A 21,713-nucleotide genomic window follows, 5' to 3' on the forward strand; every position below is an offset into this window, starting at 1 on the left:
GATCCATCTATTGTGTGCATATGAATACTGAAGCCAGTGGGATCCATTTCAGATACTCCTGGTTTAGTATGACACACAGGGTGGAAGATGAGGGCAAGTTCCTCTGACAGTGGAAGTGTATTGCCTGCATTCCTGTATCTGAATGATGGAGATTCAGTCATTAACGAGAAGACATTGGATACAGGCCTACTTTTAGAACTTCAGTGAAGACTTTCCTAGCAAAGGGCTGCTGATTAGTTCTTCCTGAGCAGTCATTAGTTAGATTTACAGCTGAAGGGTGAAACAACAGTTTCTTTTGTTCAAAGTGAGGACATTTATAGGGAAGAGCCTGCCCTTTTGTATCTCTTTTAGTAATACTACAGGAAGGTTGATAGTAACAGTACGAGGGGATCTCGTACTTCATTGTGGATACTCTTGATTGGAGCCAGTCCTGTTACTCCATGATGTGCTTGTGATCACTTTACACAGAGACGTTGTCTGGAGAGAACCTTGGAAATTACATTTGTAAGGGAAAACCCTAACCAGTCCTGAAGCATGAGACAGTGGGTCCATATTCCCTGTCTGATAAATGTATATAGAGGTGGGATCCAAACCTCCCCACTTTGTTCCAGTCATAAGTCTTTCTTGACCAAGCATGGGAGTAGTCTGCAGAGTACTTAAAGAACTGCTGTGCAACCAGAGCTGGTATTTGTCTGACAGACAGTTTCCTAGAGGTAGGGTGGATATCACCCAAAATTAACAGTTTCTCGTGGAAGGGCTGAGGAGTGGACTGAAGATGCTAGAAGCCTTTGTGCCTGTTGAGTGAGAGAAGAATCCTTGGCTATGTGGCAGAGGAGACTGTCCAGGAGAGGAAACCAAGAAAGTTTCCGAAATGAGAAACACCCAAAGAAAGAGGACTTTATTGGAGAGCAAAGCCAGGAGTAATTCTTCATGTGTGTGTGTCTCCTGGTGTCGCTGTGAGTTTCTGCTGAGAACTGTCCTATAGTCTTCAACAATTCAAGTGCAGCCATGTCTGCTGACAGCTGCTGTGGGCCGCATGCTGGTGCTGCGATGCCAGAAGCAAAGAAGGCAGGTCGCGGCCAACTACAGCTGGTTGGCCCAGGAGGTCAAAGCTACTTGTCACTGTTGAGGGGAGCTTTGTTAGCCTGGTATGCCACAGCTGCATACAAATTATTGCAGTGATATCTGGACCTACCATGTTATAATTGTCTGTTAATTAAATTGCTGATGAGCGGGCTGCTGCAAGGGCTGAAGGTGCAGGCTGTCCCGTTAAATCATCTGATCAGTGAGACAGTTTCTGTGAGTCACCACTGATCACCATTGCAGAGGAATAAAGAAGAGCTCTGAAGGAATTGAGCCTGTGCTTTGAGACTTCCTGAGTAAGTCAAACCTGCAATAAGAACTATTGAACTGAACTTTGATTAGTGTACAGAAAACAGGGTTGTATTCCTGGTTATGATATCAGTAACCAAATTGCTTTGTGTTCCATTTCGCTGTGTGATTAAACTATTTGCTAATTGAGAAAGACAAGCTAAGAGTTAATGTCTGTTGTGTGACAGTTGAGTTCTGAGCTGTTTCCCTCACATTACCTCAATGACTGCTCGCCCGCACTATTGTTCGATTCAAGTGCATTAATGGTTGAATTCGGCCCAGTTTGCAGAACTGTTTCCACAAAACCAGTGGCAAACCGTTTCAACCACCATGATAGAGGTCCAGTCACTGCTCTCAAACGGAGTCTGACACATGGCTATTGTTTGTGATATATTGAACGTGTTGTATGTTATCTGTGAATACTATTGCTCCACAGAGCTTTTTGAATGTAGGGCTTGTACAGATGTGTCCGCCACCAAAGAAAGTAAACTTTTCTTCAAAGTATACCAATAATTGTTACTTTCCTTTTGAGGTTTGTTGTCTATGTAATAATAATTCACACAGTTCTATGTTTGCAGTTTGTTTTATAGCTCTGTCCCCTTTTGGATGCTTTCCACGGTGATATCCTAGTTGTTCATCATTATCTTTCATGTAGAAAATACTTTAAAATTTGTTAACGTTATGGTGTCTATTTACTTTGTGACAAAAAGAGTGGAGTATCTTTATGGTTAATTATCTAGAAATACTCTTACCTTGTCCTCTCTGGTTTCTTTGTTCTGTCACATTAACCACAATCATCTTCTAGAAACGAAAAAAACCTTCATTTTTTTGAAGGCTTCAACATCCCTTTCAAGGTACAAAAAAGGAACTAAAACAAAGAAATATCTCCAAAAAGGTGTCATCATGTCCTCTTACTTTTACCTTACATTGTGGGATCATCGTATCCACACCCTCTTGTTACCATCTCCTTCAACCAGAGTGGTAGTTTATATTTTGGTTGTATTCCACCTTTGCCATATCCTGTCACACACCATTATGTTTGATGCCATCCATCTGTGCAGTTTTAACTTGCGGTGACCTTTTTGATGTATTGTCGATTTTAATCAAATGGTTTAAGAATAAAAAACAGCACCATCACTCATTCCTGGTATTTCTGACAGGCATGTAGCACCAACCAGTGGTGTATCACTTAGTATTAACCTAAACTGGACGTTCTAACACTGTAAATACCATCATCAGCCAGCATGCTTGGTTTGAGCACTCTAAAATAGACTATGGCTCACCGAGTGAAGTGGAGGCAGTAGAGGAGGAGGTAGAATTTCCCTTGTAATTGGAATTTTCTATTGAAGGAGTAAGAACATGAAGGCGCCAGGTCCAGATGGGGTGTCTATGGATTTATTTAAAACCGCCCAAATCTTTGGGCCCCTTTACTCTGTTATTGTTCTAATGCCTCTTGTAAGACTGGCCAACACAATCTTGCCACCCAGCATTTTTTTCTCCCTTTATTTAAAAAGAGCGATCCCCCACCTGCCGGAATGTTATCGTCCAATTTCATTATTTGACTTGGTTGTTAAAATAGTTGGTAGAGTGGTGCTGGACTGCCTCCTGGACTCGTGAGAAGAAACAGCATCTTGTCGGAGGCGCAGTACAGATTTCATGAGGGGCCGGGCACAGTGGAGCAATGTTTAAACATGCACTTCCTGATAACTAAGTATAGCATTGCTAAGCAGGGTTCAATGTGCCTGACCTTCATGGATCTGTCCTGCACCTTCTTCGACAGTGTGGTGAGCTCAAAGTTTTGAGGATACTGACTGACCTGGGGGTTGATGATCACCTGGTTTTATTCTTGAGAGCCCTCCACTATGATCTTTCTGCCTCAGTCTGGTATGGTCCAACAGGTGAAAGGTCAGAGGGATTTAGAATTGGACAGGGTTATGCCAGGGTTGCATATTAGCCCCTCTGCTTTTCTGGTTATATTTTACTGGCTTGGGGCCCATTTTGTCTAACAGAGTTACTGATTCCCCATCCATTGCAGGAATAAAAGTCCCTGTATTGCTATACGCGGATGATGCTGTATTGCTGGCTAGAACCCCTAATGGTTTGAAGATCCTAATTGATGAATTTGTGTTATTTATGGGACCCTGGGGCCAGGAAACAAATCGCTCTAAAACATTTATAATGTTGTGTAATCTAGAGCAAACCAAGATGATGGATATCAAGTTGAGATGCCAATCTGTGGTCTTTAACCCTGAATTCCCTTTTTTGGGAGTGGTTTTTGATTCAAAGGGGAACTGAGTACCTTGTATTTCCACCTTAAAGTGAACATTTAATTGGCACCACTGAGTTTGTTTTTATTTTGGCTCGCCACATTGGAAAAAAGCCTGTAATCCCATTGTTGGAGATTTACAGGAAAAAGTGTCTTCCTATTTTATTGTATGGTACTGGCCTATGGTGCTTTGTAAATCCCATGCCTCTTCAAGGTGCGCAAAACAGTGTGTTACAGAGACTCCTGGGAGTGCCAACAACCTGCTCCACCTATACTATCCACCAGGAGCTAGGGATGTAGTATGTACAGGATGCTATTAATTAAGCTTCCCTATTGTTGTGGTGCTCTATATGGACCAACCCCCATGCTGGTTTTAATAGAGAAATAGTTCAGGATTATCTGGAATGTGACAGGGCATTAGGCAACCCCTGGCTGCAATATGTTAAGTTGGGTCCGTGTGATCTTGAGAGAGCCACAGCTTTTTCATAAGCTTGATAGAATGGTTAAGCAGGGCTTGCTTCGGGTAAAGTCTTTGTTTAAATAAAATAGACAAGTCAGTAAAGAAATAATTGAGTCCCCTAAAACCACAGTTGGAGAATATGTTTCTTTGCACGCTTCACTGTGAATGGCTCCATATTTGAGTTGAGTTGACTCCTCAATTTCATTTGGGCTTCTTGAGATGCCACCTTGAGATGGCTAGCATTGCGGCAAGCCCCTGTGATGAAGTGTCACCCAAAATACTGCTACACTTTGTATTCTTTTGTAAATTTTATCTGGAATTTAGCAGGTTGTATTTGTTCCCTTTTGTCAGGAGGTGGGGTATTCAAACTCCATTGGCTGCTTTGGTATGTACGCAAACCAAGGGATCTCCGTCAGACTGCGTCAATATTTGCTCCTTTCTAAAATGGGCTGTAAAAAGGAAAGATGTATTGTTATTTAAGTTGTTTTTTCATGGTTAGTTGATTTATTTGTGCTGTTAGCAGCACTATGGTGTTGCTTATGTATTTGGTTTGTTTGTTTAGCTATTTTCATTTAGATTAATAGATGTAGGGGCTTAAGATGTATGAATTACAACATCATGAACGATCATTGATTGTTTTTATTTATGATATCCATTTTTAATATTGCAATGTTTTTGAACTTGACATGTATTGTTTTGTATTTTTATGGCCATATTACTAACTGAAATAAAGAATTAAATTAATGAACCTGAACTGGACTTAAAAGTTGTGACTGATACTACCTGGACCACAGTCATAGCGGATAACTACTTGTCCTGTTCTCTCAGTGGATGAGCAGGTGTTCTGCCAGTTCCTGATATATTCATTAAAAATCTAGTTATATTGGTATCAGCTGCCTTCTCGCTAAAGAAAACAACACCAGCTGTTCAAAGCACACGTCTTCCACTCCTTGATTTATGTGTTAGCCACTGTTGAAACTTTATAGTTCACCTATTTAATTGTTCATATATTATTCACCCAAAATTGAATGCACTTTTCTACATTTTTATAAATGTCTTACCAAGGCATTGTAGAGTTTCTAACTGATGCACGTTAAGCAACCAACATAGATCTCCAAATAGTTTGGAAGATAATTGATAATGTATGATAGCAAAGGAGCATGTAGTATTACGTGCTCTGGGAATATTTTCTGTGTTTATTTTCTGTTATTTCGTAGGTTAAATATATATACATCGGGATAATGTTAAATCAACATTTTCTGTTTTTAAATCAAAACATTCCATTAATCTTTTCAAAGGTAGTAATACTCAAGTTCTTTGAATGTTGTAGAATGCCATTGGGTGATCATGTTCAGTTGTTTGAGCTCTCAGGTCTTTCTCTCTCCCTTGCCTTTGCGTTATTGTGATTTTAATTTAACACCCAAAACATTCCCATATTGCCTGTCCAGTGTTCGTCATTATTGCTCCTCATTTTCATTTCAGAATTTTCAGCAAATAGGTTGAAGTGGCTGGACCCAACCCAGAAATGCACGTAACTCCACTGTGTAACCTGTGTTGCTCACACAAGGTGGCATTTAGGAAAACTTCCTTACACCTACGTTTCAACAGGCTGACCACAGACTTTCATAGCTGATCATCAGTCCACACTTGGCGTGGTTTAATACTTTCTTTTTTAAGGTTTTAACCAGTCAATATGTATAAATCCCCACCTTGCTACTAGATCCACAATTAAACGTCGTTTATAGAGAAAAGAAGGGTAAAATAGTAATGAATATGTTCGATGGCATCTGTCGCTGTAGATACGCATGTTTTGCATAGCTCGCCATCTGGTGTTGGGCCGGAGTGTTACAAGTTGTTTGTCTTCGAAGAAGTCTTTCGAGTCACGGGACCGAGTGACTCCTCCTTTTGTCTCCATTGCGCATGGGCGTCGACTCCATCTTCGATTGTTTTTTTTCCGCCATCGGGTTCGGACGTGTTCCTGTCGCTCCGAGTTTCGGAACGGAAAGATAGCTAATTTCGGAAGATTTTCGTCGGTATTGTTGCGTTCGGGATCGGCGTAGTTAGATTCAACACCACGTCGAAAGATCGAAGAGCTCCGGTGCCCTTCGGGGTAGTTTTTCGATCCCCCGTCGGGGCCTGGTCGGCCCGACCGCGTGCAGAAGAACGCAGATGGAACGGACCCCGTTCCGCTTCTGTCCCAAATGCCACAATAAATACCCCTATACAGACCAACACTTGGTCTGTAACCTGTGCCTGTCACCTGAGCACAGTGAAGACACCTGCGAGGCCTGTCGTGCGTTCCGGTCCCGAAAAACACTCCGAGACCGTCGAGCCAGAAGACTTCAGATGGCGTCCGCGCCGACAGCCCACCGAGAGTTCGAGGAACAAGAAGAGGAAGGAACCTTTTCGATCCACGAATCGGACTCCGAAGGATTCGACGATACACAAACCGTGAGTAAGACGTCGAAAACCACTCAGAAGAAGATTTACAAGGCCCAGGGGACGCCACTGCCACCAGGCCATGGCTCGACCCATAAATTCGGTGACCGACCGTCGGCACCGAAAAAGGCCCAAACAGTGCCGAGATCGTCCGACTCCGGTCGAGACACCGGCACGCAGCCTTCTCGGGACCGAGAAAGTGCTGGAGACAAGCATCGACACCGAGATACCGGTGTAGACATGGCTCGACGCCGAGACAGCGGCACCGACGAAGATCGACGCCGAGAGGTTTCGGCCCCGAAAAAGAAAAAAGTCACCTCGGAGCCGAAAAAAGATGCAGACCGGGTTTCGGTGCCAAAACAAACTGCAACCGACCCAGTTTCAGGCTCTTATACAGAAGAGCAATCGCTAACCTCCCAAATGCGAAAGCATAGGTTTGAGGAAGAGCTACAATCAACTGATGTAGACCATACGCAAAAGCGTATTTTCATACAGGAGGGGACAGGAAAAATAAGCACCCTTCCCCCTATTAGAAGAAAGAGAAGATTGGAGTTCCAAACTGAACAAACACCACAAACAAAGGTGGTGAAAAAGGTTACTCCACCACCTTCTCCTCCACCTGTAATTAACGTCTCACCAGCACAAACTCCATCACATTCCCCAGCTCACACCACCATGAGCCAGGGTGACCAAGATCAGGACGCATGGGACTTATACGACGCCCCAGTGTCAGATAACAGCCCGGAGGCATACCCTACGAAGCCATCTCCACCAGAGGACAGCACTGCTTATTCTCAAGTGGTGGCTAGAGCAGCACAATTTCACTATGTAAGCCTCCACTCAGAACAGGTCGAGGATGACTTTTTATTCAACACCCTCTCCTCCACCCACAGCTGCTACCAAAGCCTGCCTATGCTCCCTGGTATGCTCCGGCACGCAAAAGAAATCTTTAAGGAGCCGGTCAAAAGTAGGGCAATCACACCAAGAGTGGGAAAAAAGTATAAGGCGCCTCCTACAGACCCGGTTTTCATCACTACACAGCTGCCACCAGACTCTGTCGTTGTAGGAGCAGCTAGGAAAAGGGCCAACTCCCACACATCTGGAGATGCACCACCCCCAGATAAAGAAAGCCGCAAGTTCGATGCAGCTGGTAAGAGAGTCGCAGCACAAGCTGCAAACCAGTGGCGCATCGCTAACTCTCAGGCACTACTTGCGCGCTATGACAGAGCCCATTGGGATGAGATGCAACATCTCATGGAACATCTGCCCAAGGACCTACAAAAGAGGGCAAAACAAGTGGTTGAGGAGGGACAGAACATTTCAAACAACCAAATACGCTCCTCCATGGACGCTGCAGATACAGCTGCACGGACAATTAATACATCTGTAACTATCAGAAGGCATGCATGGCTACGAACGTCTGGATTTAAACCAGAGATTCAGCAAGCAGTTCTCAATATGCCTTTTAACGAAAAAGAACTGTTCGGTCCAGAAGTGGACACAGCGATTGAGAAACTCAAAAAGGACACGGACACTGCTAAAGCCATGGGCGCACTCTACTCCCCGCAGAGCAGAGGGAATTACAGCACATTCCGTAAAAAACCCTTTAGAGGGGGGTTTCGGGGTCAGGGCACACAAGCCAGCACCTCACAGGCAACACCGTCCAGTTACCAGGGACAGTACAGAGGAGGTTTTCGGGGACAATATAGAGGAGGGCAATTCCCTAGGAATAGGGGAAAATTTCAAAGCCCCAAAACCCCTACTACTAAGCAGTGACTCACATGTCACTCACCCCCTCCACACAACACCAGTGGGGGGAAGAATAGGTCATTATTACAAAGCATGGGAGGAAATCACTACAGACACTTGGGTTCTAGCAATTATCCAACATGGTTATTGCATAGAATTTCTACAATTCCCTCCAAACATACCACCAAAAGCACAAAATTTGACAAAACATCATTCCAATCTCCTGGAGATAGAAGTGCAGGCACTATTGCAGAAGAATGCAATCGAATTAGTACCAAACACACAAATAAACACAGGAGTTTACTCACTGTACTTTCTGATACCAAAGAAGGACAAAACGCTGAGACCAATCCTAGACCTCAGAATAGTAAACACATTCATCAAATCAAACCACTTTCACATGGTCATACTACAAGAAGTGTTACCATTGCTAAAACTACACGACTACATGACAACTTTAGACCTCAAAGACGCGTATTTCCATATACCAATACACCCATCGCACAGGAAATACCTAAGGTTTGTATTCAAAGGAATACATTACCAATTCAAGGTATTGCCTTTCGGATTAACAACCGCACCAAGAGTCTTTACCAAATGTCTAGCAGTAGTCGCTGCACACATCAGAAGGCAGCAAATACATGTGTTCCCATATCTAGACGACTGGCTAATCAAGGCCCATTCGTTAATAGAGTGCTCAAACCACACAAATCAGATCATACAAACCCTCTTCAAACTAGGGTTCACCGTCAACTTCACAAAATCCAACATTCTGCCGTGCAAGGTACAACAATACCTAGGAGCCATAATAGACTCAACAAAAGGAGTAGCCACTCCAAGTCCCCAAAGAATTCAAAATTTCAACAACATCATACAACGCATGTATCCAACACAAAAGATACAAGCAAAGATGATATTACAACTCCTAGGCATGATGTCTTCATGCATAGCCATTGTCCCAAACGCAAGACTGCACATGAGGCCCTTACAACAGTGCCTAGCATCACAGTGGTCACAAGCACAGGGTCATCTTCTAGATCTGGTGTTAATAGACCGCCAAACTTACCTCTCGCTTCTATGGTGGAACAACATAAATTTAAACAAAGGGCGGCCTTTCCAAGACCCAGTGCCACAATACGTAATAACAACAGATGCTTCCATGACAGGGTGGGGAGCACACCTCGATCAACACAGCATACAAGGACAATGGAACGTACATCAAACAAAACTGCATATAAATCACCTAGAACTGCTAGCAGTTTTTCAAGCACTAAAAGCTTTCCAACCAATAATAGTTCACAAATACATTCTCGTCAAGACAGACAACATGACAACAATGTATTATCTAAACAAACAAGGGGGGACACACTCCACGCAGTTAAGCCTGCTAGCACAAAAAATTTGGCGTTGGGCACTTCACAACCAAATTCGCCTAATAGCACAATTTATACCAGGGATTCAGAATCAACTCGCAGACAATCTCTCTCGAGATCACCAACAGGTCCACGAATGGGAAATTCACCCCCAAATTCTGAACACCTATTTCAAACTCTGGGGAACACCTCAAATAGACTTGTTTGCGACGAAGGAGAACGCAAAATGCCAAAACTTCGCATCCAGATACCCACACAAGCAGTCCCAAGGCAATGCCCTATGGATGAACTGGTCAGGGATATTTGCTTACGCTTTTCCTCCTCTCCCTCTCCTTCCTTACCTGGTAAACAAACTCAGTCAAAACAAACTCAAACTCATATTAATAGCACCAACTTGGGCAAGGCAACCCTGGTACACAACGCTGCTAGACCTATCAGTAGTACCCCACATCAAATTGCCCAACAGGCCAGATCTATTGACACAACACAACCAAAAGATCAGACACCCAGATCCAGCATCGCTGAATCTAGCAATTTGGCTCCTGAAATCCTAGAATTCGGGCACTTACAACTTACCCAAGAATGTATGGAAGTCATAAAGCAAGCCAGAAGGCCATCCACCAGGCACTGCTATGCAAGTAAATGGAAGAGGTTTGTTTGCTACTGCCATATTAATCAAATCCAACCATTACACACGACTCCACAACATGTAGTGGGTTACTTGCTTCACTTACAAAAATCTAACCTGGCTTTCTCTTCCATTAAAATACACCTTGCAGCAATATCTGCATACCTTCAGACTACCTATTCAACTTCCCTATATAGGATACCAGTCATTAAAGCATTCATGGAGGGCCTTAAGAGAATTATACCACCAAGAACACCACCTGTTCCTTCATGGAACCTAAATGTTGTCCTAATTAGACTTATGGGTCCACCTTTTGAACCCATGCACTCCTGCGAAATACAGTTCCTAACCTGGAAGGTTGCATTTCTCATCGCCATTACTTCCCTAAGAAGAGTAAGCGAGATTCAGGCGTTTACAATACAAGAACCTTTTATACAACTACACAAGAATAAGGTCGTCCTAAGGACTAATCCTAAATTTTTACCAAAGGTTATTTCACCGTTCCATCTAAATCAAACAGTGGAACTTCCAGTGTTCTTTCCACAGCCAGATACCGTAGCTGAGAGGGCACTACATACATTAGATGTCAAAAGAGCATTAGTGTATTACATTGATAGAACAAAGAACATCAGAAAGACTAAACAACTATTTATTGCATTTCAAAAACCTCATGCAGGAAACCCAATATCAAAACAAGGTATAGCCAGATCGATAGTTAAATGCATCCAAATCTGCTACCTTAAAGCTAAACGACAGCTGCCCATTACACCAAGGGCACACTCAACCAGAAAGAAAGGTGCTACCATGGCCTTTCTAGGAAACATCCCAATGCAAGAAATATGTAAGGCAGCCACATGGTCTACGCCTCACACATTCACCAAGCACTACTGTGTAGACGTGTTATCCGCACAACAAGCCACAGTAGGTCAAGCCGTATTAAGAACATTGTTTCAGACTACTTCCACTCCTACAGGCTGAGCCACCGCTTTTGGGGAGATAACTGCTTACTAGTCTATGCAAAACATGCGTATCTACAGCGACAGATGCCATCGAACTGAAAATGTCACTTACCCAGTGTACATCTGTTCGTGGCATCAGTCGCTGTAGATTCGCATGTGCCCACCCGCCTCCCCGGGAGCCTGTAGCAGTTCGGAAGTTACCTTCAACTATTTGTATATATATCATTTCAACCTTAAATAAGTACATACTTAGTCACTCCATTGCATGGGCACTATTACTACAATTCAACTCCTACCTCACCCTCTGCGGGGGAAAAACAATCGAAGATGGAGTCGACGCCCATGCGCAATGGAGACAAAAGGAGGAGTCACTCAGTCCCGTGACTCGAAAGACTTCTTCGAAGACAAACAACTTGTAACACTCCAGCCCAACACCAGATGGCGAGCTATGCAAAACATGCGAATCTACAGCGACTGATGCCACGAACAGATGTACACTGGGTAAGTGACATTTTCATTACAGTGGAATCACTGAAAATGTGTCCAAATCTGCTCTATTTGGCCCAAATATAAAAAAAATAGTTCAGTGATAAAAGACTCAAGATATTTCTTACGATAAATGTTAAACATAACCTGCATCTTGCTAGTCCTGACTGTGCCCTCTTTATACACGCTTCATCTTACCAGCTCTCTGTTTTGACTACTTAACCAGATCTAATTAATTCTTCAAATTAGGTGTCTTTACAAAACTGTCAATATTTTCTTAAACTTTTGTTGGAGCCCAATGAGGGGCTTTAATTATGTTGCATGCCAAGCGGGTTAAATGTGCTTCAACTCTGTCTGCATGCTGTCACCTTATTTATGTATTTATTAGTAGTTCTTTAATACTTTACATTGTACGTTTTTTCTTTGGAGAGTGCTCCTCCATACCCTTATGCTGTTCAGTTCGCTGGGTTAGTATTCCCTTGTTTGCCCAACCTACAGAATGATTGTGTGTTAAGCTCTTGCCTGTACCTTCAAACTAATCTTTCAATCAGTGGTATTACACCTTCTGCTCTCACTACTATTCTGTGGAAGGTGCGTATGTACATCCTACTATTATCCTCTTCATTTGAGAGTAGTCCTCCTCCATCCCGCTCGCTGTTGTGTGGAGGATTGCCATCACATAAGTCTGCAGAAGTACTCAGTGTCTTCCTCTGCAGAAGCACTCAGTGGTCTCCTACTAGAGGCAATCAGTGTCCTCGTCCTATCTTATTCCGCATAAGTGCGTGCCCCACCTACATACATAGTCGTCTGTTGGTGGCAGTGGTTTCTATCTCCACACACTGCAAGTGTTTGTTCTTCTGGATCTCATTATGTTAGAGTTGTTCAATGCATGTAGCAAACCTACACCCTCGTTCACCAGGAACACTTTCCTGCATGGTGGGAGTAATGTAGGGTAAATAGAGCGCATGCTGTGGGAGAGTAAGCTGAACCTAGACACTCCAACTCAAAAAAGAACAAATGCTGACAGAGGATGTGATTTGTGCTCACTCATCAACCTTCAGTTGCATCGTTTGCGTATATATTGCTCTACCAGACTCCACAATGCGTGAGCACTCTGGAAATTCTCCATGATCAGTTATGACTGTCAAATGTAGAGCTGAGGCTCTACAGGAAAGGAGTGGCAGACAAAGTGTACCCCAACCCTGGACGATCGTGGGCCACTTTTTCCAGGCTATGTGCTGATTGGAGATTAATTGGATCTCATTGATAGGTTGGGGGTTTAGGCATTAATGCTTGCACCCCAAGTGGGTTAAGAACAGAAACGATCTCCTTGTGTAAAATCACACAGTCCTCCCCCCGCCCCCCCCAATAACTGGAGGTCCTTTCCTTCTCCATGACATGCAGGGTGTGGTTTACTGTTACATTTGTATGTTGTTTGTGGAACCTTGAGTTTGGGTGAACTGTTTACGTGGGGGCAGGGAGATAGAGTGGGCATGTCTTGCCAAGGTGGTGATTTCCTGGCCCCCAAAACTACCTGTCTTGTTGCCTGGAATAGACCTTTCTACTCCATTGCCATATCAGCCCCCCCCCCCCCCCCAAGTCTTCCTGCATCCCACCACAAATGTCCCCTGGAAACAAGGCATATTTCTCTCTAGGAAATCCACAAACCACCATGACTGACTGACTGGTATTAGCTCATACTCTTCCTGCCAGTCCATGCCTCAGCATTTTTTCCCCTCCTCAACTCCGCAGTTCATTCCAGCCATTAACAGTCTCTGATATTCTGCTGCAGTGTTTTACATTTCCATGCACCCCTTCTCTTATCTTCTCGACTCCCATATATTTTCTCCCCGAATCTGATCCTACCCTCCCCCCACTTTACTTCCAACTAGTGTAGTTGCACTGAATGGTATGAGTTACAGAGACTAAAAATCATACTGTTTTACATTTATACAGTGTACTATATAAATCATCACCTCTTGCCTCATCAATATGACCAGGCCAAGTAATGGCCCACTTTCAGTGTCGCTTCAGCAGCAGCATGTGATAGCTTAAGTCCCAGAGGTCATTCCACCACTGTGATAGCATATTGATACCTATTGCAGTCTGGTGGTCTCCTAATGGCTTATGTCATCTTTTACCTCAGCCTTCCCTCCACATTTATTCATGTAAGTTATATTGATTGTGACCACTGCTCTTGACCCAATGGCATACCTTCTTCTAGAACCCAAACACTGAACCGCGGGAAGGGACTGTATGGAATGGTTGGGGAGTGTTTTCTTATCAAGCTGTTTCTCCTCTGGCAGAACTGTTTAATTCCCTATAGTGATGGAATCCTTTTCTTTCCTTCCTGGCTTTGATTTAGGATCTCCCATGGGCCATTCCAGCACAGTGTGGATGTCATGGAGCTCTGTGCCAAGAAACTGCCTCCAGGTAAGATGATGCACACTCCGTGTGTTACAAATCCATCCTCATCCATTTTCAGACAGAAGTCTGTGTGCACTCAAACATGTGGCAGTGTGTGTTACATTAGAGTTGTTGAAGAATTACAGTATATTGGGGGATATTACTAGGTCTTGAAGTATGTATTGTGTCTTTGAATATTGAGAAAACCTGTAAACGGTTTATTTTAGAGAGAGTTTTCTTCTGCTATCTGTAGTCTGGCTTTTGTTCTTCAGCGATCTGACCAAGATTTGAAGCAAAGACCATTTTACTTCCAGTTATTTAGGTTATCTGTTTGCTGGCTTTTAAGCAGTGCAGGCGCTTTTGTGTTCTCAGAACCTGGTGAATGTGTAGTGGTGGATTAGCTCTAACCTGCAGTGTCTGTGTGGCAGATCATGGTGCTCATGTAACTGAGGCAAAAGGGAATGTGCTGAGTAGTCTACATGTTCCTATGGTTTCACATGGCTTTGTCAGTGCAACTTACTCTTGTGTGTTTTATTTTTTTGGCATGCATTGATTAATTAAAAATGTCCTAGCTAATTTAAAGGAAAGTTTAAATTCTGTTAAGGTCTCTGAGGCGAGGACTAGGCTTTCTTTCTTCGTTTTATTAGATAGCAGTCATGCCACAGCATAATAACAAAACATAATTTCCCATTAACCTAGGGAAACCTGAAGATAAAAGTTTATCATCCACTGGGGCTCCAGGAGTGACTCTCCACTTTAGTCCCCTCTCTCTTTCCCTTTTTCGTCCTGCAGCAGAAACAGGAATTACAAGCTCCTGTTTAGAAGACTCCAATCCTGCAATAAACAGCAAATCAAGATTTAATACATAGATATGCAGTAAGGTGGACCAGTACCAAGAACAACACTACATTGCGAATGAATAAAGTGCTTCTTGTCCCCAATCAGAAGAAAACGTACAGTCAAAAAAACATGTACTTCACAAGCAGTAAAGAGTTTACTTAAATCACTTAGGTGGGCAATGACGTAACATTGGATGGGCTAATCCTCACCTCAGAGTCCTTAATAGAATTGAATCTTTCTTTACATTAGCTAGGAATTTTTTATTGTATGTCAGGACCCGGAGGTAAGGATTAGGCTAGTTTAAAGCTTATCTACCGCCAGAGTCACAGTGGAGGGAACTGGCTTGAAATAGAACCTCTTAAAGTTTGAATCAGAAGACCAGCCTGCTCTGTTCAAAATACCCTACAGGCAAGCCCCAAGGGCAAAAGCGTTTGAAGCCATAGCCCCTTTAATAGAGTGTGCACTAAATATCTTTGTGTCAATGCCTGTTTCTTTCATGGTCCACTGAACCCATTGTGCAGTGGTGGGGGAAGAGTCTGTCTCAAACGTTTTCTGAAAGGGCAGTGAGCAGTTATCGCGCTCCATGGGGCTCCTCGGTCAAGGCCTCATACACCTTGATACATCTGACCACACACAGTTTTGGGGAGTCCAGAAAGACTGGGTATAAAATCAGGCACAAGTTACACTTTGTTCGGCTGGAAACGTGAAAGGTGACCCCTTCTGGGGTAAAAGTCATCCCCGTGATAAATAAGGACTGCATATCTTAGGCCCTCTGGCAAGATATCTGGCAGAAAAGAGTGGCCAACTTGGCTGACAGTTGCTTGCGTGACAGATATTTGTTGCTAGACCATGAGATAAAAAGCTCCAAGACCTTAGCGATGTCCCGAAAGGACAGAGTATCGGGCTGTGGAGTTAGAGACTAGCGGATGCTCCCACTTCTGGTCACCACCACCACGGCACGCTTGTGTCGTCAGTCTCATTATCATGACAAAGGGTGGGAAGGGATAGCCCTTCTCCAACGACCAGTCTCTGAGGAAGGTGTTGGTCTCCTCCATGCTGGTATCCAGTCCCCAAATGAAGTACCATGGGAGTTGGTGGGCGAGCTGGGAAGCAAAGAGAGCAATCGTAAATGGGCTCCACAGGTCCGCGAGAGCTAGGAATATGGTTGGAAGCAGCTTCTAAAGACTTGTGTCTCGGAGATGACACAGTTCCCAGTCCACAGCCTGATTGGCCGACCCTGGAAGATGCTCCGTCATCAGATGACTTGATATTTGAGGCAATATTCCGTAAAATCCTTGGCCAAATGTGAAAGGGCTTTTGACCAAGTACCCCCAATGTTATTGATGTAACGCACCGCCACAACATTGTCCATTTTAGCAGATCGCAACACGGTACGCGTTCTTTGGTCCATCTTTTCACTGCAAAGGAGCCTGCCATTGATTCAGTGCAGTTGATACGGAGGGACTGTTCTGCAGCAGACCATCCGCAGCCTGTGGTAAAAGCACTGCAAAACATACCCCAGCCAATGCTGCTGGTATTGGGGTCGATCACTAGATCCGGCTGAGAATTTAAAATGGCATGCCTGTTCCAGGCCTCCTTGTGTGTGAGCCACCACTATAGTTTGTCCTTGGCCTTCAACCATTGGATGGAAGGGAGTTGATCTCGAAGATCTGGCCTTGCCGATGGAAGTGTAGGAACCATCGATGTGGTGGGAAAATTGGAACTGTCAGGTAAGCCTCCTTGAGATCTAAACGTACCAGCCAGTTTTTGGGCCACGGGAGATCATGAAGAAGATGGATACCCTCTATCTTAAAATGATGGAAGACCAACCATTTGTTGAATTCCTGGAGATTCCTCTCCACCAGAAAGAGATTGCTTAGGAAGTCCAAAGGTGAAAAGTGGACAGGAGAATGGCCCCTTTGGAAAAGAGTTCCTGGATCTCTACCTGGATAAGAGCAACCTTTTGCTCTGAGAAGCGGAGGGGGCAAGGAGGGACTGGTTTGAAGGGGGATGCCCCTAGGACTCCATGTCGAAACCCTGGACGGTTTGGAGAACCAAGGCATCGGATGTGAGCTCCCTCCAGTTGTCTATGAATTGCGCTAAATGCCCCCAACGTTTATGAGAAAGGAGATTAGATTCATCATGGGTGTTGTTGGAAAGGGCCCCACTGTGCGAAGTGTTGCAAAAGCTTCTCTGTCGTGTGTGTGGCCTCTGTATAGAAGTTCCCAAAGCAGGAGGAGTCTTGCCATTGATGTCTTTACAAAGGTTATTGGATGTGTAAGGCAGGGTGGGGCCGGCTGTGCGTCTCCAGCTGCAGCCAGTCCCTGTGAAAATGTAAGGGTTGAAGATGCACTTGATGGACAGTCAGGCTTTCACTAATGCATTAAATGTTCAAACAAACCTACTGAGCTCCTTGACGAAAGGATAGCTAAAGAATCCACCCTGCACCACCTGCCCAACTTTTGAAGTCGCCAGATGCCCCCCAGTTTGGGGCCTCTTTTTTTATAAGGAGTGATCTGCGCCTTTTGGTACAGATGGCGTATCTGGCATTCCCCTTGAAAATGATGGCATGCTGAGCCCAGCCAGACAGACTCTCGGGGAAATAAGTGCCCATGATACTTTGGCGTCTTCTGTCATTTCCAGATTTTTAGTAAAGGGACCAGTGACTTCCCTTCCAAGAGTTTATCCTGACACAAACTCCAGGAACGGTCGATACCTTTCTTCGGGTCTCTGAAGTATATAGCCAGAAAGGTGGAAATGCTGGCATCAGTCTCGGGAGTCACGACTACCTTGCCATCCAAAAAAGGTTGAAGGCATTCTGCCCAAAGACAGTTATGTATTTCTTTATTCAGGGGCTTACGCAGTCTCCCAGCCACGTACAAGTCTACCTTTTCCTTAGGGGACCATTCAGAGGAGCTAGGGTGCATTAGCTCCTCACGGTCTAACTTATCAGACGCAGCCCACGGATTCCCCCTCTGTGGGGACCATCCCCGGCCACCAGGGCAGTTTACGATCAGTCACCATTGGAACCGTTATGGGAACCATCTGGAGTGGAGGGTGTTGGGCATGATACCCTCTGGAGTCAATAGGCTGTCCGGGGTGTCTGATGTGAGTTAGGGGGTGCTTGACCCAGGAATGCATTTTTGAGCCTGAAAAAAACGTCCAGGAGCACCCCGATGGCATTTATGCGGGATCTCAGTGGGAGTGATAGTGGGATGCCCTAGATCTAGAGGGACCGAGGGCCCAGGGAGGTCTTCCCTCTGTGACAGAGGTTGTAGGCAGTTCTGTGCCATCTCAAGTAACTAATTCTACGCCTCGGGCGGAGACACTCCGCCAGGCCAGGTAAATGCCGACACGTGCTCCGCTCCGCTCCGCATGGGGCAGGCAAGCGCGGTCAAGCCGAAGCATGCGAGGGGCACGTGACCTCTGGTGGCCGGAGGACCGCAATGCCTCCAGCTCAGCTGGGACCGGAATGAACCTTTGCAGCAAACACAATGAAAGCGGCTGTGACAGGAGTGGCAAAGTGTTCCTGCTGCTGCTGTTTACAGGCAGAAGCACTGCCCCAGGTGTGAATATCAAAATAATATTAGTTAAAACAAATAATTACACCAAACAAAATGAGGGACCATTGTCCCAATACTTAGCTTGTGCGACGGCTGCGGAGCAGCAAAGAAAAGGGGGGAAAAGAGAGTGGACTAAAGTGGCTATAGCCAATCCTGGAGCCCCATTGGATGATGAACTTTTATCTGCATGTTTACCTAGGTTTATGGGAAATTAAGTTTTGCTATTATATTGTGACTTGAAAATGAAAACGAAAGAAGATAAATTCTAATCCTCTGCTCCAGGTCCTGACATAGAATCCTGGACCCAGACTTGAAGCCCACACTTTGCCAAGATCATACTTCATTATACCGCAACCAGTTAACACACTCGCGTAAAAAAATTAAAAATATGCTGGGAAGTTGCATAAGCTAAATAACTCAAAAATAAATGTTTATATTTTTTATATTGCAAAAATACGCCATATAAAAGAAAGACAAAAACGGTATATCTCTTTTTATAAATGTGGCAGCCTTATGTATGCCATAATTTTTTTACATTAAAAAAAATTATTTACTGGATGGCCCATTTAAAATAGTGATAGTAACACGTTTTCGTTTCAAAAATACATCGTGGGCGAATATGATTCCGATTAGTACAAAGAAGAGAGTATTAGGCAAAATGCGTCCTCTCTCAGTGCAAGAGAGCAGATAGCTTAATCAAGCTGACCGATTGTACTATGCTGTATTCTGTGGTTGGTGTAAGCAATATGCGAATGCCAGTTGGACAGATCAATAGATAAAGAGGGCTGACCCAAAGTTCCTCTATGTATTTAATTATTTTTTTTAATATAGGATTGTGTTTTTTACTTGTGGCTTACGAAACAGCTGTCTCTAGACCAGACCCAATGAAATGCATCCAAATTGGTGGTAACAATGTTTTTCTTTGTTTAGGAATAGCTAGGGATATTTTTTATGTTCTTAATTGGCGGTGCTAGTGGTATTTCTGTTCATCATACAATGACATGAAAAGTTGATAGCCAGATGGTAGTCTAATTTTCACGAAGTTTACTTTTACTATCCAAATGAGACCTCGTGCACTGTTAGTTTTGGGGACAGTACTCAGAGAAGGGTCCATCACACCTAAATGTCCGTAATGCAGACATGGCTGTAAAGTTCTTTGTATTCTACATTTACGGGTCTACTGAACTATTTTGTGGAAGTACTACACCAGGGAGGACTCTACAATTTTCTTAGCCAAAGCTTGTTACTAATGATACCACACCACTCAGTGTCCTGCTGAACATTAAAGTAGGCTCCTTTGCTCTTATTTTTTTGTGTTTTTTTTTTTTTATAGATTTCTCCATGTTCCTCTACCATAATGCATCAAAAATACATAGGAATATGTCCCACTATATTTCTGTTCAGATGTTGTTGTTCCATTTGTTGTACTTTTTAAATACACATAGAACTGAAGGGGGATCCTGGTTTGCTGAGGCTTGTTATAGAGAGATATAAAGTGATAGAACTTGCCTAAGGTCATATGGTTGGAGCAAATGATTTGACATGCCTGATCTCACATATAGAGTGACAAATGTAACATGACTTGCATCAGGAGATCACACACACATAATGTGCCATGGCTTGCTAAGGTAGTTTGCAGTGACTTAATTTACCTGAGTTCAAACAGCCAGTCAGACAAGGTTCCATGTGGTGCTCTAAGTTGTACGTTCTGAGAAGGTCAAATGGCTTGCTTAAGATCAAACATTCTGACAGTGTGACTTCGTTGTGGTCGCACAGTCCAAGAAGATGGCATGACACAGACTGAGAAAATTAAATTTTGCCTTACGTTTCACAAAGCTTGAGAAGGTGGTGTGGCCTACTCTTGGAGATGATCACATGACATGCATGAGGGCTTGCAGTCTGAGAAAAATGAATTTCTTGTTTTAGATTGCACATTCACGGAGAAAGTGGCATGACTTGCTGGAAGATCTGTAGTGTTGAAGAAGGAGGCATTCATGCCGGGGATCCCACAGTCTGAAAAGTTGATTACCTTGCGTCAGGTCACACACTAAGAAAGTGATGTCCCTTGCATGAGGTCACACAATTGGAGAAGGTGATATATCTTGCTTGAGGTCACACACAGTTCAGTAAAATTATGTCTTGTCTTAGGTTTCACATGCTCTTGCGGTAAGAGCCACACTTTGAGACGGAGGCGTGCTTTGCCTGAAGACAAACAGTCTACCATTTTGACATGCCTTGCTTGAGGCCACACAGTCTGAGGAGGAGATGTGGTCTGTCTGGACACAGACACCTGGAGCAGGTCTCATGGTATGTCTGGCGTCAGACCTTCCGGTCGGGTAAAGTGATATGATCTGCCTGAAGTTCCTGGAGGTGAACTGATGGTGTGCTGGAGCGTGGTCTGTGTCTGACTGTGACGCGCGGGTTCTGTCTTCCTCTCCTGGAGACACAGAGTAGAAGGTTCTCCCTTCGTGGAGCACCTGTAAGCTCCGCCCGCTGAGCCACGCCCCGTCCACCCTCGAAGTAGGTAGGGGAATTCCCGCCTCTTGCCAGGATGATGGACAGCTTTCCAAGGCGACCCCACTGCGTTTGCCGCCGACTCGCGTGGTGCGTTGTTGATGCGCAGGGGCGCGAGGACATCTCCGCGGGGACCCACTAGTGGCAATGACATTGCCGGGGGCACACAAGGTTGCTGAAGACGTTTTGCCCCCGTGGCCCATCACGTACCCTAGTGTACAATGTGGACGCGGCAGATGCCGCGGTTGAAGCTCACCTTCTGGAAAGGACGGCCCACCCTGGCTCTTGGGTTTAGCAGGGATGGGGCGGGGCGGGGCTGTTCGCTCAGAGATCCCATGGCGGAGGAGATCTGGAATCCTTCCTGGAGGTGAGCTGATGATGTGCTGGAGCGTGGTCTGTGTCTGACTGGGACGCGCGGGTTCTGTCTTCCTCTGCTGGAGACACAGAGTGGAGGGTTTCTCCCTTTGTGGAGCACCTGTGGGCTCCGCCCGCTGGGCCACGCCCCGTCCACCCTCGAGGTAGGTGGGGGAGTTCCCGCCTTTTACCAGGATGATGGATGGATGACTAAGTATTTTTTACCCATGATTCTAATTATGTATTGTATGTGCAGATGTGTGTGTATAGTCGTGTGTGTGTGTATAAATATATATATATATATG

At 44.5% G+C, this 21,713-nt stretch overlaps 1 protein-coding gene across 1 annotated transcript in view; it reads left to right on the forward strand.

Moving 5' to 3' along the window:
- ATP8B2 (ATPase phospholipid transporting 8B2) overlaps positions 1–21,713 on the forward strand; it is a 448,074-nt gene that overhangs the window by 16,839 nt on the left and 409,522 nt on the right. Inside the window, exon 2 of the mRNA XM_069218199.1 lies at positions 14,097–14,164. Within this exon, the coding sequence (XP_069074300.1) occupies positions 14,134–14,164 (31 nt within the window). The 5' untranslated portion in view covers positions 14,097–14,133. The remainder of the gene's footprint in view (positions 1–14,096; positions 14,165–21,713) is intronic.

Source organism: Pleurodeles waltl, chromosome 12, assembly GCF_031143425.1.
Source record: "Pleurodeles waltl isolate 20211129_DDA chromosome 12, aPleWal1.hap1.20221129, whole genome shotgun sequence".
Lineage (NCBI taxonomy): Eukaryota > Metazoa > Chordata > Amphibia > Caudata > Salamandridae > Pleurodeles > Pleurodeles waltl.